Source organism: Onychomys torridus, chromosome 16 (assembly GCF_903995425.1).
Source record: "Onychomys torridus chromosome 16, mOncTor1.1, whole genome shotgun sequence".
Classification (NCBI taxonomy): Eukaryota; Metazoa; Chordata; class Mammalia; order Rodentia; family Cricetidae; genus Onychomys; species Onychomys torridus.
This window is the reverse complement of record NC_050458.1, coordinates 24,196,614-24,214,392: the sequence shown is the minus strand read 5'-3', so window position 1 is coordinate 24,214,392 and position 17,779 is coordinate 24,196,614. Positions and strand designations below refer to the sequence as shown.

General features: G+C 42.2%; 1 protein-coding gene across 1 annotated transcript in view; it reads left to right on the top strand.

Annotated features, from left to right (window-relative positions):
* Positions 1-4,866: 4,866 nt before the first annotated feature.
* Atad2 (ATPase family AAA domain containing 2) overlaps positions 4,867-17,779 on the top strand; it is a 46,754-nt gene continuing 33,841 nt past the window's right edge. Inside the window, exons 1-7 of the mRNA XM_036208292.1 lie at positions 4,867-5,124; positions 10,327-10,475; positions 13,114-13,160; positions 14,534-14,699; positions 15,159-15,261; positions 15,482-15,569; positions 16,562-16,717. Coding sequence (XP_036064185.1) covers positions 4,969-5,124; positions 10,327-10,475; positions 13,114-13,160; positions 14,534-14,699; positions 15,159-15,261; positions 15,482-15,569; positions 16,562-16,717 — 865 coding nt within the window. The 5' untranslated portion in view covers positions 4,867-4,968. The remainder of the gene's footprint in view (positions 5,125-10,326; positions 10,476-13,113; positions 13,161-14,533; positions 14,700-15,158; positions 15,262-15,481; positions 15,570-16,561; positions 16,718-17,779) is intronic.

The window sequence follows — 17,779 nt, the reverse complement described above, 5'->3', positions numbered from 1 at the left end:
TGACACCCCTTCAACCCCAGCTGAGGGGGCCAGCTGTGTTGTGTCGGGTGTTGGGTTCAAGCGGGTCCTTAGAAAGAAGAAACAGGCGTTCTAGGATGAACTTTAGCCTTCTGCAGCCGCAGGAGAATCAACCTCCGATGAACTGACTGCCTGTGGCTTAGCCAAGGGCCCTTTGATTGTAACACTTTTAGCAAGTCAATTTCCATACACCAAAACTTCTTATCTGAAGCTCCCAAAGTCCTCCCATAACCAAGTTTTGCATAGGCTTTGAACAAGGACGCTCTCAGATAAGATTGACATACTTCAAACAGAAAGTACGACACAAGAGGTAGCAGTCACAAACGGCAGATCAAAACCAGGTCTAACACTCTGGAATCAAACCCACCGCGGGAATCTGCAGGAGCGCTCGCTACACAGCTGTGTGGAACCAGAAGGTCTCTAAAATAAGGGACGCTTGGGCGTGAAAGCTGAAGCTTTAGAACTCTGAGCAGGAACCCAGAAGGAAGAAAAAAAAAAACAACTAATCTCACCATATTGTTAATTTCTTCTAATTTTAGATCTTTATATATGTATTTGTATATATAGACAGACTGATCTAGTAAGTAAAAAAGTTTTAAGCAGGTGTGGTGCTGGGCACCTATATAATCCCTGCTTGCAGGAGACTGAAGCAGGAGGATTGCTTTGAGGGCAAAACCAGCCTGAACTACATAGTACCAGACCAGCCAGAGCTACATAAGAATTTTTCTTAGGAAAAAAAAAAAATTAAAGAATCTGGGTAGCATTCTGTATTAATCATACTTATTTGCAGAAGACACCAAATTGTCAAAACAGTGTTTATTCATAGTAAATTAAGGACATAGAAAACTGCCTCTTTAGATTTCCTATGTTTGCAATGAACATATGTAACTGCTCAGGGAACTTCCCTATCCCCCCCCCCCACAAAAAAAATAATAATTCTTAAGACTGGTTTATAGGCCACCCACAGATTCTCAACCTCACAGTCCCCAAACCCATAAAGTGCTGTGCTGGTGGTATACTGGTGAATGTAGCTGGCTTCCAAAACCCATAAATCCTAAACAAAACAAAACAACAAAAAACTAAACATGTGCTTGTGTCTGTTACCAATTTATTCCTTCAGCTTGCAATTCGCTTCAAAAGAGGCTCTGTGGGAAAAAAAAAGTCATGAAACTGTTCTTGTTTAGTAAAAAGTGAGCATGGAGTTAAGCTTTCTCAGAAAGAGGTTCCCTGCAGTCTCCAGGAAGGCACCATGGCTAGTTGTATGCTCTGTCATCTTAACTATGGAATGGAGTCAGCTCTGGACAGAGGCCCAGAATTTGGTCCTGCTGTGACCTTGAAGGTTTATCCCTTTCTTCAACCCCCTGGATAGAAAAACCAGAGCTTGGGGAGGCCTGCATACAGTTGTGGGTGGCCAGTGGGGTCACACAGTGACCTTCTCGCCTCTTCCCTCCCTTCCTAGTGCTCTCGTCCTAGGTGCTGTGGGAATCGCCCCTACTTCTCAGACTCCGCCCTCGTGTGCCTTCAGAGTGTGGTGACTGCCCAGCGATTGCACATCATCCCACACCTGACATACCAGCAAATGGATCTGCCTTCTCATAGACAAGAACAGCCTTCCTTGAGGAGACAGATAGGGACCAGTTTCAAGTTTGTACTTCCTTGGGTACTCTCTTCCAGCCTTAGATGCATACACAGTGTGTCTCTCTTTTGTAGTTACTACTTTCTACTCAACTGCCTAATCTGTGATTGTCCCCTGATTATTTGGGGCTGTGTGTACAAAGGGGGTGCTGAGACAGGGTCTCACATAGCCCACACTGGCTACCACCCAGGCGTTAGAATTACAGGCGTACATCCCCATACCTAGATTCTGAACTTAACTAGCAGGCTCCTCCAGGTAATAGGTGTGTGCCCTTGAGCGGAGCTACTTCTCCACCACCCTACTCCCTGTGCCTCAGTTTCACATCTGTAAAATCAAGTTAACAATGCTATTATCTAAATAGGTCTGCTACAAGGATTGAGTCTGGGTATATAAAGCACCTAGTAATTGTTGGATAAACTGAGTCCTCAGGGCTTAGGTGCCCCTAAAAACAATCCCGACACTCTGATGTTCATGCCAGATACAACGGCATTACCAATTTTCCCGCTACAAGTAGTTACTGGCACATAATCACATAAATCACAGTTATTTGAAGTCTAGTCCTCCCATAGAGACTTCAAGACTCAGCCATATCCCTTTCTGGTGGTTCCATTTCAAAGGAACGGTTCTCGGGTCCTTCAAAGAGAATTCTGAATTGCCAAAGATACATATTGACAATTATAAGATTTTTTTTGGGGGGGGGAGGGTTCAAGACAGGGTTTCTCTGTGTAGCTTTGGAGCCTTTCCTGAAACTCACTCTATAGACCAGGCTGGCCTGGAACTCACAGAAATCCGCCTGCCTCTTCCTCTGCCTCCCGAGTGCTGGGATCAAAGGTGTGCTCCACCACCACTCCCTGGCTTAAGATCTTTTGAGTAAATGTTCTGGTAGGGGGAAGGTCAGGGCCTATCCTAAGTATAGCCAAGAACAAACAGTAAAACTTCCTAGCAGTGTTTAGCTTTTTTTTTAATGGAGGTGAGGGGTGGGGAAGAAGGAAGAAGGGAGGGGTATCCACCCTACTGACACAGCTGTTAGGAACTGTTACTGTTTTGTTAAGTTAATGTTAATGTTTTGTTAAGTCAATTACAGGTAGGGTTTCTGTGTTGGTATCATGTGACTGAGTACCCTATACAAAGCACTGTATCACTTTGAAATTATCATCATATCATCATTCTCATCTCTCTCTGAGCAAAGGCTAAGCATTATGACTGGCATAAACCCTTTTTAATTAGGATGCCAGTGGCGGGAGATGTAGCACTCAAGGGATGGAAAGCAGCAGTGTTATAGATGGGTATCAGGGTCCAACTGATACCCACTAGGATTTACAGTTTCTTCTGTCTCAGAATAAAGAATTGGGCCAGGGACATAGGGATAACAGTAGAAACAGAAAACAAAATGTTTATTAAGAAAGAGAGTACCACTGGGCCTCAGTGGTGCACGCCTTAATCCCACCCAGCACTTGGGAGGCAGAGGCAGGAGGATCTCTGTGAGTTTGAGGCCAGCCTGGTCTACAGAGCGAGATCCAGAAAAGCCGGGGCTACACAAAGAAACCCTGTCTCAAAAAACAAAAACCAATGAAAGAAAGAGCGTACCTCTAATCAAAATAGGCCAGAGCTGGAAAAGTCAGAACTTCGATGGCATCTGTTCCTATCAAAGTGGGGTATTTATACATCACTTGTTTTGAAAGGCTTTTTTTTTTTTTTTTTTTAATGCCAAATGGCCTTTGTGTCAATCAAGAATGACAAAGAATTACGTGCTACCTGGACAGCTATCCTAGGCTACTCCGAGGTGATCTTAATGACTTCCTTTGCAGCAGATCCTCAGTCTTTCACCACGCAGAGCGGCACCATTAAGTCTTTCAGAGGAATTCTGGGGACCAGAACTACTTTTTCCAGGCAGAGTAGAGCAGCCAACCAGTGTCCACAGTTTGGACAGTGGTGCCTGGTGAAGCATGGGGCAATTTTTGCCAGGTGGACAGAGTAACTACACTTGAAGCAGGTTCGGGTGGAGTCCATTGCTGCCCATCTTCTTCGGGGATAGCCTCAGGGCTGCTACCACTAGCTGGTATTTATGTCAGTCAGAGGAAGCATTTCCCATTAAACACCTTAAATGCCATATTCAGCAGATCTCTTTGAGGGCCATTATCTAATCTCTTAAGGATACCTGATATTTTTTTTAAAGGTTTATTTATTATGCATAGTGTTCTGCCTGCACACCAGAAGAGGGCGCCAGATCTCATTACAGATGGTTATAAACCATCATGTGGTTGCTGGGAACTGAACTCAGGACCTCTGGAAGAACAAGCAGTGCTCTTAACCGTTGAGCCATCTCTCCAGCCCAGGATACTTGATTTTAAAATTAAAACAAAACTTGTTCTTAGTTACTTGCTTTAGGAATATATATATAATATATATATATATATATATATATATATATATTATATATATATATTACAGAAGACTAAATGAATTACAATGGTACTTAGACTACAAACATTAAAGAATTCGGTCATTTATAAGGTGACTGACCATTAACTTACATGTCTTAATTATCTTTAACAGTTTACAACAAGTGTTTATAAGATTAGGATTTTACAGTTCTATCCCTGGTATGTATTGTCTGACTCCGGCTTATCCCAATAGCCTATAGTCAGCACTTTCAACTCTTTAAGGACCCTTAGGTTTTTCTTTCTTTCCGGTAGTTAGTTTATTTTCCTTCGTTCGTCAACAAAAATCTCTTTCCAGCCCCAAAGTCAAACCTGTCAAAGGCAAAGTGTTTGAAGCGGTTTAAGGACTTTTTTTCTGAGCGTTTGAAGCCTGGCTGGCGGGAAGCAGCCGGCAGGTGGCCAAAGGGCCCCTCCGCATCACGCGCCAAAATTCCAAACAAGACGCTGCACCGCTCGCTCCGTCTCCCTCCACTGAAGGCGGGGAGCCGGAACTATAGGAGGAAGAAAGAAGTCGCAAGTTCCTGTTAGGTCCTCGCCACCGTCCGCTGGAGTCCCAGCTCACGTCGGCATAGGCTCCCGCGCTCTTCGGAGGCGAGGGAGAGTCTCCGGTTCGTCGGTCTGGGGTGGCGGCGGGGGCGGGGCCGGCAGCGGCGGGGCGGGGCGGGGCGGGGCGAGGCCGGCGGGGCGGGGCGGGGCCGGCGGCGGGGGGCGGGGCCGCCGGCGGAGGGATTCCGCGCGCGCACGCTGCGGCCGCTGGGCGCGCAGTTTGTGGCGCCAGAATTCAGAGCGCGGCAGCGCCTGAGAGGCTAACCCTCCGGCGCTCCCGACCGCTCTGCCCCTCGCCACGGGTTCCGGCTCCTGCAGCGCGACACGATGGTGGTTCTCCGCAGCAGCCTGGAGCTGCACAATCGCTCCACCGACTCTTCGGACCTGTCCAGCGAGTTCCTCAGCCTGCAGGACAGCGGCCGGAGGCGGTCCGGCTCGACCCGAGGCGCGGAGAAATCCCTGGCTCCCGCAGCGGCGGCGGGCGTGAGTACCGGCCTGGGCCGGGGCCCCCTCGGGTAGGAGCGGCGGCCTGAGGGGGCCCGCGCGCCGCGCGGGGCGGGCTGGTGGGGTGCCGCGGACCGGCCGAGGTTCCGGACCGGCAGCTCTGGCTGGAAGCGGGCTGAGCACTTTAGTTGGTCGCCGCCTCTCTCTGCGCTGGAGGAAACCCAGGCCCGCCAGAGCCGAGGCGCCGCGTCGGGCCGAGCCGAGGTGGTTTGGGGGCCGCTCCCCCTCCCCATTTCTCCGTCCCCGGGTTCGCGTCCGTCAGGGGTCAGGGGGAGCGCGACCGCGAGGGTGCTGACGGCGCCCGCGCACGCACGGGGACGTTTCGGGGAGCCGCGAGCACAGAACGGTAACTCAGACTCCACTGAGCTCCGTGTCCGGGCCAGGGAGGTTCCATAAAGAGACGACGACCTCGGCGAAGTAGAGCGTCAGGTTCCGTCATGATGATGGGCCGAACTCCAGCGTCTCGTGTAGACCCCACTCGGGTCTCCCGACAAGCCTTAGAGGGGCGGGAGCGGGGACCCCCGTGTGACGGATAAAGACGTGGGCTCCAGGAAGAGACGCAGAACCGTGGTAGAAAGTTCTGAAGTTGGCGCTTGAGCTATTTCGGCCTCCCGGATCTCTTCCTGTTCTGGTACTTCATGCTGTAGTTACGGTATCTGCAGGGCGCGTTGCAAAGGCTGGAGAGCCCCGCGACAGACGCTTCTCGCCTATCTCAGGGACCAGTGCGATTTTTGAAGGCCAGTGTCCAGGGGGAAAGACATCACACACACACGCACTCGGGCCGGGGTGGAAGGGAACAGCCTTCACCAAGAAGGCGGAGTGAGGTTAAGGAAACAACACTCAAGTTAGCCCGCAGGTAGTGATTGATGGTCTAGTTGCCGTGAGGATCGGTATGGGAGTAGGGAAAATAGGACCCGAGAGCTGGTCGGGAGCCTGAAGTCAGAAAGGCTGAGAGGAAGTGCTGGGGTGAGGGTGACACAGAAGTTTCCATTTAGTCGAGACAATGTTAATCTTGTAGTCGTGTCCTCCTAGATTTCTGTGATTTCCGTGGGGACTGGGATGAAACTATAGTCTTTTTTTAAAGCTCTGAAATTGCCGGGCGGTGGTGGCTCACGCCTGTAATCCCAGCACTCGGGAGGCAGAGCCAGGTGGATCTCTGTGAGTTCGAGGCCAGCCTGGGCTACCAAGTGAGTTCCAGGAAAAAATAAAGCTCTGAAATTGTTGCTTCTAAAGTAAACATCTTGACTTCACGATTTGTTTCTCGGGTGCAGGAATGAGCGGAGAACTGGGTAGGGTAAACATTTCCTACTCAAAATTACAAAGCAATCCTCTTATTGATTTTTTATTCTGTCCCCTGTTCTAGCGATTACAACCTTCTAGACTATCTATCATCATGCAACTTTTCTTATATTTCTCCCTAAATCAAATGTAATTCTATAGGGGATTATATTTTTTGTTTTTCTGTTAGCACTGTATTCTAGGACAGAACATGGCACATAGTAGGTGCAGCATTTGGTTTTGGTTGTCATTATTCACAGAGAAGTTAGCTAGGCATGATGTACGTGCCATACATACCATATGGAGGTTGAGCCCTTGAAGTACATAGAGCAGCCTGTTGTAGGGGAGAGGATAGTCTCTGGGCCAGAGTTTACAGTACACATCTTACCTTTTTTTGTTTTTATGAGACAGGGTTTCTTTGTGTAGCTCTGGCTATCTTGGAACTCATATAGACCAGGCTGTCCTTGAACTCAGAGATATGCCTGTGGAGTGCTGGGATTAAAGGTGTGCACCACCACTACCTGGCCAAATTTATTTTTTTGAAGTAAAGTATTCCTTCTGTAAATCAAGGCACTTTTGTAGCTCCTCTAATTAGAGGTTAATTAGGAAGTGTTATTTTGTACTTAAAGAAATGAGTAGTCCTCGAGGATAACAGATTCATATTACAAAACCCCTGTCAATACCAAGAATAAAGTAGTTTTGTATTTTAATATTTTATTTTATTTCGAGACAAGGTTTCTCTGTGTAGCTTTGCGCCTCTCCTGGATCTCCTCTGTAGAGCAGGCTGGCCTCGAAGTCACAGAGATCCGCCTGCTTCTGCCTCACAAGTGCTGGGATTAAAGGCCTGCGCCACCACCCCACCGCCCAGCTTGTATTTTAATATGGGAGCTTTGTGTGCAGTCCCTCGTTTAAATCAAATGTATGTTTCAAAGACTTAATTTCCTAGTACCCTGGTATTTATTTGAAAATTTCCTAATTCCTGGTCTCATATTTAACAACAGATGGTAGAGATGGTACTTCGGGGGTTAAATTGATTCATTATAATTCATTAATTTGGTTTTTTTTTTCCCTGTTTTAATATCGAAGACTGACCTTTAAATTCTAAAGATACTGAGAGTGACCCATAACTACATTGTACCTTTTTTTTTTTTTTTTTTTTTTTTTTGAGGCAGTTCTGTAACTTTATTTGACTTTTAGCAAGCTATTTCTCATCTGCATTGACTGTAGATTTTTTTAGTGTCGTCGCGGGCTCTTAAGTTATCAATGTGTAGAGTTTGAGTCCTTACCCTTATTACATTTTCTGGACAAATATGAATACAATATGGAGCTTCCCCTATTTTTTTGGTTTTTTGTTTGGTTGGTTGGTTTTTGGTTTTTGGTTTTTGTTTTCTTCGAGACAGGGTTTCTGTGTGTAGCTTTGGAACTTGTTCAGGAACTGGCTCTGTAGATCAGGCTGGCCTTGAACTCACAGAGATCCGCCTGCCTCTGCCTCCCAAGTGCTGGAACTAAAGGTGTGCCCCACCCCCCCCCCCCCCCCCCCCCGGGCATGTTCCTTATTTTTGAACCTGTTATCAGTGTGCACATCTGGAGTCCCCATCTCCTTTATGCCAAATTTCTGGATTTCTTTGAGTGCTGGGAAGTATGCTTCTTGAGATCATTCTTCCCAGCCCAAGCTAGAAATAGGTTTGCTGTTTGTTTTTGAAATGGCATTACTGCAGCCCTCCATGCCCAGCTACTTTGACATTTTGAATGTTATCTCTGTAAAGATTTGTGTTTTGTTTTTTCTTAATTTACATGAGTTCATTTAATAGTATGGTACTGTTTAACTGGATTATTGTTGTTGTTATTATTATTATTATTATTATTATTATTATTATTATTTAGCTGAGGATCGAATCCAGGGCCTTGTGCTTAAAAAACAAACAGCTGGGTGTAGGGTAGCACATGCCTTTAATCCTAGCACTTGGGAGGCAGGGGCAGGTGAACATCTATGAGTTCCAGGCCAGCCTGTCTACATAGGGAAGCTAGACAAGGCTACACAGTAAGACCCTGTCTCAAAACAAACATATGGACCATGAGATTGAGATTGAGTTTGGTGCTGGAGTGCTTGCCTAGCTTACTCAAAACCCTACAAAAGTGTAGGTGAACACAATCCAAACTTCAAGAACAACCACCCCTATACACACACGTACATGTTCTACTACCCATCCTTAAATGACTCTTTAGGAAAAAAACCCAAGTTTGCACAAATCAAAGAGTTACAGATTTGTCAAAGTTCAGAAATAGATAATGGCTAGTCTGACTCTAAGAGGAAAAGGAAACCACAGAAAATGCATCCAACTCATAAGGTCGGTGAATGAAAATAAAGGTTAAAAAATCCAGTTAAGGTCTGGAGAGATGGCTCAGAGGTTAAGAATACCATCTATACTCTTCCAGAGGTCCTGAGTTCAATTACCAGCAACCACATGGTGGCTCACAGCCATTTTTAATGAGATCTGGTGCCCTCTTCTGGCCTGCAGCCATACATGGAAGCAGAATACTATATACATAATAAATAAATCTTTAAAAAAAGGGGGGGTTATTGATACTGCAGTATGTAGAGGTATGTGTGTGTGCTATTTTTTAAAATTGTTGTTTATTTAAACATCTGGCAAAACACTCCATACTCAATACATATGGAAAATTTGTTTTGAATTATATTAAGAGCCCTGTCTAGTGGTGTATACCTATACCTAACAGGTAGAGGCCAGAAGATCAAAAGTTCAAATTCATCCTCTGCTCCATATCAAGGCCAGCCTGGGTTACTTGAGACTTTTTTTTTTTTTTTTAAATAAGTAAAAGTAAAAAGCACGTAGTTTTAATGAAGTGCTAAAAGAGTGAGTAGGGAGATTTTGACATGGAATGGTGAGTGGTGCTTTGAAGTTGGGTAATATGACACAAGTCTTCATGGAGTATGAGCCAGAAAGGGTTCTTAATTTTAGGTTTAGAAGTTACAATATTAGGAAGCCCTAAAGAGTTAGAATAGGGATTTGATGAGATAAGTTAGGTTATAGTCAGCAAATCCAGAATTTGGATGGCCAGTTAAAGGTTAGAGTACTAATAACAAGAATAATAAATATATTTTATTTATTTTTGGTTTTTCAAGACAGGGTTTCTCTATGTAACAGCCCTGGCTGGCGTATAGACCAGGCTGGCCTCTGCCTCTCAAGTGCTGGGATTAGGAATGTGTGCCACCACTGCCCAGCTCAATAAATCTTATAAGAAGAAGTATTAGTTGTTTGTATATAGTAGTTATATTTTCTCCCATTCAGTGGGTTGCCTTTTCACTCTATTGGTAGTACCTTTTGATATATACATATACATTTTAATTTAGTTTTTTTCATTTGTGTGTGTGTGTGTGTGTGTGTGTGTGTGTGTGTACATGAAGAAATCAGGACAACTTGCAAGAGTCTGTTCTCTCCTTCTACAATATGGGTCCTAGGATTTTTAATTCAGGTCTTCAGGCTTGGAAGCAAATTCCTTTAACACTGAACCATCTAGCTGACCTTATATGTTCTTTTGTATGGGTATCCCTGCTCAGCCTCACATTCTGTGTAACTGAGGATGACTTTGAACTTCTGATCCTACTGCCTCCCATTTCCCATCATCCCAAGTACTGGGATTGCAGGTATTCTCCACCCACCATGCCTGGCAGTAAACCCTGCATTTGCAGTTCCATAGCCTTTACTGTTCCTTGTAATGAAAACATTGTTTATTTTGATTTATTGTTTCTTGGGAAGGTATAAAAATCACCCTGCACTAGAAGCAATCTTTGTTAACTTACAATCAGAGAAAATTCTTAGGACTTAAAGTTGGTCTTAACTAAAGTAAAATTTATAACGGCATTCTTACTTTTTCTTAAAGGATGGATCCTCGGTTAAAGGAGTTGAAATCTACCACCATACGCATTCTTTAAGATCTTTGAGGAAAAAAGCACAGATTTCTTCAGATTCTAGTTTTGATAAGAATATGGAAAGAACAGAGAAGCATACTAATGGCAGACATTTCACAAGGTAATACAAGATGTGTCACCACTAATTCAAAATGGCTTTAAAATAGTAATTTTTTTTTAAAAAAAAATTTCTTTATTTTTCACTTTACTCTGTGTGTGTGTGTGTGTGTGTGTGTGTGTGTGTGTGTGTTGTACTTGCATGTATATAGGCAGGTGTGTGGATGCTTGTGGAAGTCAAGTCGATGTGGAGTCTTCCTTGATTGTTCTCCACAGGGTTTCTTGACTGTGTACCTCCTGCTCTTGCCTTTTCACTGCTGCCAGCACCCTTATTGTGACCTTTTTTTCTTGCCTTTTTACTCCATTTTCCACCTTTTGTATCTGAAAAATCAGATAATCACTATTGTTGGAAAATGTAGGAAGTTTGAGTAGCCGTCCCATAATGGTGGATCTATGTATTTCTTTGATTGTGATGCTTTTGATTAGGGTCCAGAGTTCACACCAATGATCTGCAGGGAATACATGAGACTTGTGAAATAATGTTTTAATTGTATGTGCAGTTTTCTGGGCAGAAAAGATTAATGGCTATACTCAGATTCACAGGGGTTGAAGTCTAGCCACCTGGTTTTACAAATTTCATTGGCACACAACTATAAACAGTCATACTATCTATGGCCAATGACAGTATATTGGCTGTCTAGCAACTTCACAAAAAAAGTTAGTCATTTCTGTAAAATTAAAACCCAATCTGGACCAGTACAATAACAACAAAAAAGAAAATTATAGTTTAATGGGCAGAGCTCCTTGAAAAGAAAAAAAATATGAGCCTAAAAACTAACTCTTCAGTGAATTGCTCAAACCTTTTTTTTTTTTCCTTTATGCTTATTGATTGAGTGAGGATGTGTACATGGAGAGGACAACTGTCAGGAATTTTTCCTTCTGCTATGTTGATTCCAGGGGTAAAACTGAGGTCAACAGCCTCGGTGGCAGGTGCTTTTCCCCTTTATTTTCCCTTTGGTTCTTACCTGTGTCCCAAGAAGGTAAGGAATTGATGCTATTTGGTTTTCAAAGTATATATGGGTGAATTACTTTAGAAAGTTTCCTTTTATTTTTTAACTTTTGTGTTTGTGTGGTATGAGTTCAGGTTTGGGTATATGCATATGTGTGTAGGAGTGTGCGTGCATTTTTGTAGGCCCGAGGTCCATATCAGGTGTATTCTTCCGTAACTGTCTACCTTATTTTCAGGTAGGAATTCTCAGTGAGCCTGCAGCTCATCATTTCAGCTAGTCTAGCTGGCCAGTAACCTTTGGAGATCTGCCTGTTTCAGCCCACCTTCCCCCACATTTCTTCTCCCACATCCCCTCCCCCGGTGCTGCTGCTATTCTAGCTGTGCTGCTGCTCCCACTTTCTAGTAGGGTGCTGGGATCCAAACTCAGATCCTCGTGCTCATGCAGCAGGCACTGGGTCAAATGGAAAATTTTTCTAATTTATTTGTTTATTTTGATGCTGAAGACAGATCCCAAGATATTAGACACAACTAGGAAGTGCTTTACCACTGAACTGTATTCCTAGTCCTTGTTTCATTTTAAAGAATAATATCTGTACTTATTGAGAATAGTGTCAATAAATATAAGTTAATAATATATATATAGGTTTTGAAAGATGATAAAGTCCTGTTTTTCAGGCTTGGATTTTTTTTCCCCCAATTCAGTAGATTCTCTATATCATTTTTGGGTGTAGAGGGGATGTTAGTTTCAGACAATTCTTTACCTAAGCCTAGTCTTGAATTCTTTGTGCATTCAAAGCTGGCTTTGGACTCATGGTTAGCCCTTTGTATTTATTTACTTGTTTGTTCATTTATTGAAACACAGTCTCCCTGTAAAAACTTGGCTGTCCTGCAACTTCATATGTAGACCAGACTGGCCTTGAACCCAGGGTTCTGTGTGTCTTTGCTTTCTTAGTTTGTGAGCACTCCATGGTGATCCTCTTGGCCCAGTTTCTCAAGTGCTGGGATTAGTTTCAAGCAAGCGACTGTTCATAGAAAACAATTAACATATCTCTAAGGGCCATTAATTCTCTTTAGAATTCCAAATTCCTCAAGGCTATGAGATTGCTGTTTCTTTCAACTATACTTAAATACTTAGTCCAAAAATTTCACTTCTCATTTCAAGTGAGATACTTTGACTTGATTTTTCTGCTTGGCTAAGAGTTAATAGCCAGTGTGATAGTTCACAGCTATAACCCCAGCACTTAGAACGCTGAGTGGGGATGGAGCTGGAGAGATTGCCCAGCTGCTAATAGTGCTTCCTGCTCTTCCAGTGGACCCAGATTCAGTTCCCGGCAGCTATGTAAGGTGTCTCACAATAGTCTATATCTTCTCCTCCAGAGTACCCAACACCTTCTTCTGGACTCCACATGCATAAACACATAATTAAATAAATAAAAATGAAGGCTAAGGCCGAGTATTGCCATTATTTCACATCTAGCCTGGGCTACATTGTGAGACTCTGTCTCAAAAAAAATAAAAATAAAAATAAATGAATTAGTCATTGAATTTAAAACAGACTTTTGTTTCATTTTCAAGTGTCTGAATTTCTTACTTTATTGACTTTCCACATTAGTTTGTTGTATAAAATGTAGGATTTTAAACATCTTGTCAATTTTATTTTATTTTTAGTTCATTTAATATGTTTTTCATATAGGCAATTGGCTCGACAGCAGGCTGATAAAAAAGAAGAGTGCAAAGAAGGTAAGTTGTGCTAACAGCATTTCAGCTTTTTTGTTTTTTATTTTTATTTATTTGTTGGTTTTTCAAGGAGTTGCCCTAGCTGTCCTGGAACTCTTTCTGTAGACCAGGCTGGCCTCGAACTCACAGAGATCCACCTGCCTCCCAAGTGCTGGGATTAAAGGTGTGCACCACCACCACGCAGCTCAAGCATCTCAGCTTTTTAAAACATGTGATTCATAATGTTTATAGGTTTATTGAAGCACATATATTACCTGTATATAAAATATATACTTTGTTAGATTTGACATAGTATGTAAAAGAAGCCATTATATACTAATAGCATAAAAATAACCTTTACCCCCTAAAAGTTTCTTCAAACTCCTGTGGCGGTTTGAATAAGAGTGGCCCTATAGGCTCATATTATGCTAAATCAGCAGGGGTGGTACTCTGATAGGATTAGGAGGTGTGGCCTTACTGAGGGAGGTACTTACACTAGGCTTGGAGGTTTCAGAAGCCCAAGCCTGCCGAATATCTCCCTCCCTCTCCGCCTACTGAACTGGATGTTGCTCTTAGCTACTGCTTCAGCAACTGCCTGCATGCCATCGAGCTCCAGGCCATGATGATAACGGTGTAAGGTGCCTCGGTGGTGATGTCTCTTCATAGCAATAGAAGAGTGACTAGGACACTTATGTAATCTATCTTGGCTCTTACAGTTCCTGCCTTGCCCTCAGATTCCCAAGTAATCACCAGTCTTCTTCCCCACTCACCCTCACCCCCAAGACAGGGTTTCTCTGTATAGTCCTGGCTGTCTTGGTACTCTCTCTGTAGACCAGGCTGTCCCAGAACTCACAGAGATCCACCTTCCTCTGCCTCCTAAGTGCTAGAATTAAAGGTGTGCGCCACCACCGGCAGGCTTGTTTTCTGTTGCTGTAGATTAGTTTGCATTACCCAGGGGTTTATGTAAGCGAAATCATACACGATATTTTATATCATTCCTTTCACTCAGCAAAATTAATTTTAAGTATTGTCCATGTTGCTACTTTTGTTACTAGGTAGGATTCTATTATATGACTATACCATGATTTATTACCCAGGCTGATCTTTTAAAAACTCAGGACTTAACTGAGCTTCTTGATGGTGGGAATTGCAGGTATGTTCTGCTACACCTGGCTGTATCTCATCCTCTTAATAGATGTTTGGAGCTATTACAAACTACTTTAAACTTTCTGATACAAGTCTTTATATGACTATAGGTATATGTTGTAACTTAAAATTTTCTAGAAGAACAAGTTTAAGATGCTATAATTTTGCTACATGAAAGTAGCTGTCCTGTGCATTTTCAAGTTGTTTTGCTAATACTTATTTGAAATCTTTTTCTGTACATATCTATGAAGACAAAGCTATTCCAATTACTCACTCATTGAGGAATAGAAACATTGCTCAAAGTACAGAACATTTGCATGAACAGAATGGAGATGTTGAAGTTCGAAGAAGTTGTAGGATTAGAAGTCGCTATAGTACCGTGAACCAGTCTGTGCTATTTGACAAGCTTATAACAAAGTAAGTAAAAATGCTTAAGATCAAAACTATGTATCTGGAACAAACTTTACTAGAGAAAGATTGTGAATTACCACCACCACCACATACATACACACAAAACTATATAGCTGGCTGACCTTGAACTCAGAGATCTATCTGCCTGCCTCTGGCTCCAAGGTGCTAGGACCAAAGGTGTGCACCACCATCACGGCCCCCTCCTCCCCTTTCTCTCGCTAGATTTTAGGGATTGAATATCTATTTTGTGTATGCCAGGAAGTGCACTACCATTGAGCTATACACCCCTGACCTTATCCTGAACATTGTAATATATTTGATTTATGTGAAACATACAGGAGAATGGCTATTGGTAACCTTTATTCTATATGTGTGTGTGTTTAAGTTAATGGAAAGAAGTGTTTGAATATTTTACCAAATAAGTCAGTGCTTCTTACTGAGATATTTTTATTAATATTTTTAAAGCACTGCTGAAGCTGTACTTCAAAAGATGGACGACATGAAAAAGATGCGTAGACAGCGAATGAAAAAACTTGAAGGTTTGGGAGTGTTTAATGAAACAGAAGAGGTAAAAATATTTTTCATTAGGTGGTGACTCAATCTCTTATTTAGTGCATAATCCATTTATGGGTAGTAATTAATCATTTTGTCCAGTATTTAGATTATTTACAAGTTATTACTAGAATTATAAATTTATAATTATGTCTTCATTTTAAGAATATTGGAGGGTTTTAATTTTTGTGTGAACATACACTAAATGTTAATGGCTTTTGTTTAAACATTTGCAGAGCAATCTTAACATGTACACAAGAGGAAAACGAAAGGCTATTCAACAAGCTGATGAAGAAACAACTGATAACCAAGATGGCAGTGTGGGTTAGTTTGTTTTTAATCTTCTGGCTTCAGATGTAAGCATTTTTAACTTACTAAGAAATAGCTGTGACATTTATTATAGTTTGCAGTGGTTGTAATTTAAGAGAAGTGTAGACCAGGGAAAGTTCAAAACAGGATAGTGTATTTTGTTAGAGAAAGTAAATGAAATCAATAGTGTTAAGGTAATTGGTTTGCTTGTATAATAAAATTATAGATAGTTTATCATATATCACTATATTTTAATTAAAATTACTAAAGTTATTAATTCTTTTTTGTTTGTTTTTGGTTGGTTTTGGTTTGGGCTTTCTTGGGGGGGGTGTGTCCAGACAGGGTTTTTCTGTGTAGTTTTGGTGCCTCCCCTAGATCTTGCTCTGTAGACCAGGCTGGGCTCAAATTCACAGAGATCTTCCTGCCTCTGCCTCCAGAGTGCTGGGATTAAACTCACGTACTACCACCACCCAGCAATTAAAGTTAATTTTACTACTACATTTGAGATTTAATAACCTATTTTTTTTTCTTGAGTGAAACAATTTTCAGAAATATATTTTAAATATTATCAGTATGCTACATTAACTTGAACATTTTAGCTAAAATTGGCTTATGTTGAGATGTCTAAGAGCATGTAAACTTTAAAGGCATGTGCTTCCACACTCAGCTTCTAAGTTTTAATTCTATAATTTTTACTTCAGTTTTGAAAAGTTCTTAATGTTGCAAATTTTTTCTATGAATAATGGAAAAGTAGATAAAATTTTAAAAGATCCCTTTCTCTACCAACTCCTTGTGTTAAAAAAATGTTAACCTTTTGATGAATGTATTGGCTGTATTTCTTTTTTAAGTTTTTTACTACCGTTTATTTTGGGTGGAGGGGCTGAGTGGATGTGGAGGTCAGAGGATAATTTGCAGGACTGGGTTCTCTGACTTTGTGGGTCCCAAGCATGGAACTCAGTTTGTCAGTTTGGTGGCATTTACCCTTACCTGTATATTCTTAATTGTAGAGTCATCTGAAGAGGGTGAAGAGCAAGAGGATGATGAAGATGATGATGGTGAAGATGAAGAAGATGATGATGATGAAGATGGAGAAGAAGATAATCAAAAACGATACTATCTTCGGCAGAGAAAAGCTGCTGTGCACTACCAAGCTCCTCTGGAAAGTAAGTACTACAAATGGTCTTTCAGGAGACAGATTTATAGGACCTTATCTCTGCTGTCCTTCTGTTTTTCCTTTTTTAGACTTTTTTTTTTTTTTTTTTTTTTTTACACTTACGTACTTTGTGTAGTGAGTGTATGTGTGTGTTGGCACATGGGGGTGCAGTCAGTTATCTTCTACTATGTGGGTCTTGGGGATCGTACTCACATCATCAGACAGTCTTTGTAACAAGTGCCTTTACCCGCTGATTCATTTCACCAGCCTCGGTTTGTTTGTTGTTGCTACCTATCCTAATTAGATGTGAAAGGGTAGTTTATCCCATTGTCATTTATAAAGAGAGGTAAATGTTGCCTTGAACAAAACAAATAACTGAGCTAGTTTGAGAGTTTTGTCTTATCTTTTTAATCTTCTGTTTATAAAGATAGGATGATTTCCGTTAACACCATACCTCAATAACTTGTGAGCTTTTATGCTCAGGGGAGACAATACCTGTTATACATGTATAATCATAATGATTGTATGTAGCTAGTGTGTATTTTAGTTGGTTGTCCTATACATACTTTGTACTTGTTTGTGTGCAGCACCTGCACACAAGTGTCCATGAAGACCAAAAAGGGTGTTGGATCCCCTGTAATTGAAGTTATAGGTGGTGGTTGTAAGTCACTCAGTGTGGGTACTGGGAATGGAACTCAGGTCTTCTCAAAGCAAGTGCTCTTTACTGCTGAGCTGTCTCCAGCCCCCACTACATATTTTTAATATCAACCCTGTGGTGGGTATTGTGTTCCCTGAAATATTGTGTGTTCCCCGAAATAAACATATCTGGGGTCAGAGAACAGACAGCCACTAGAACAAAGCCAAAAATGGTGGCTAGAAAATGGGTCAGAGCAAGCCATAATAGAAGTTGGGCGGTGGTAGCACACGCCTTTAATCCCAGCACTTAGGAGGCAGAGCCAGGTGGATCTCTGTGTTCAAGGCCACTTTAGAAACAGCTAAGCATGGTGACCCATGCCTTTAATCCCAGGGAGTGGGGTCAGAAAGAGAAAGGTATATAAGGCGTGAGGACAAG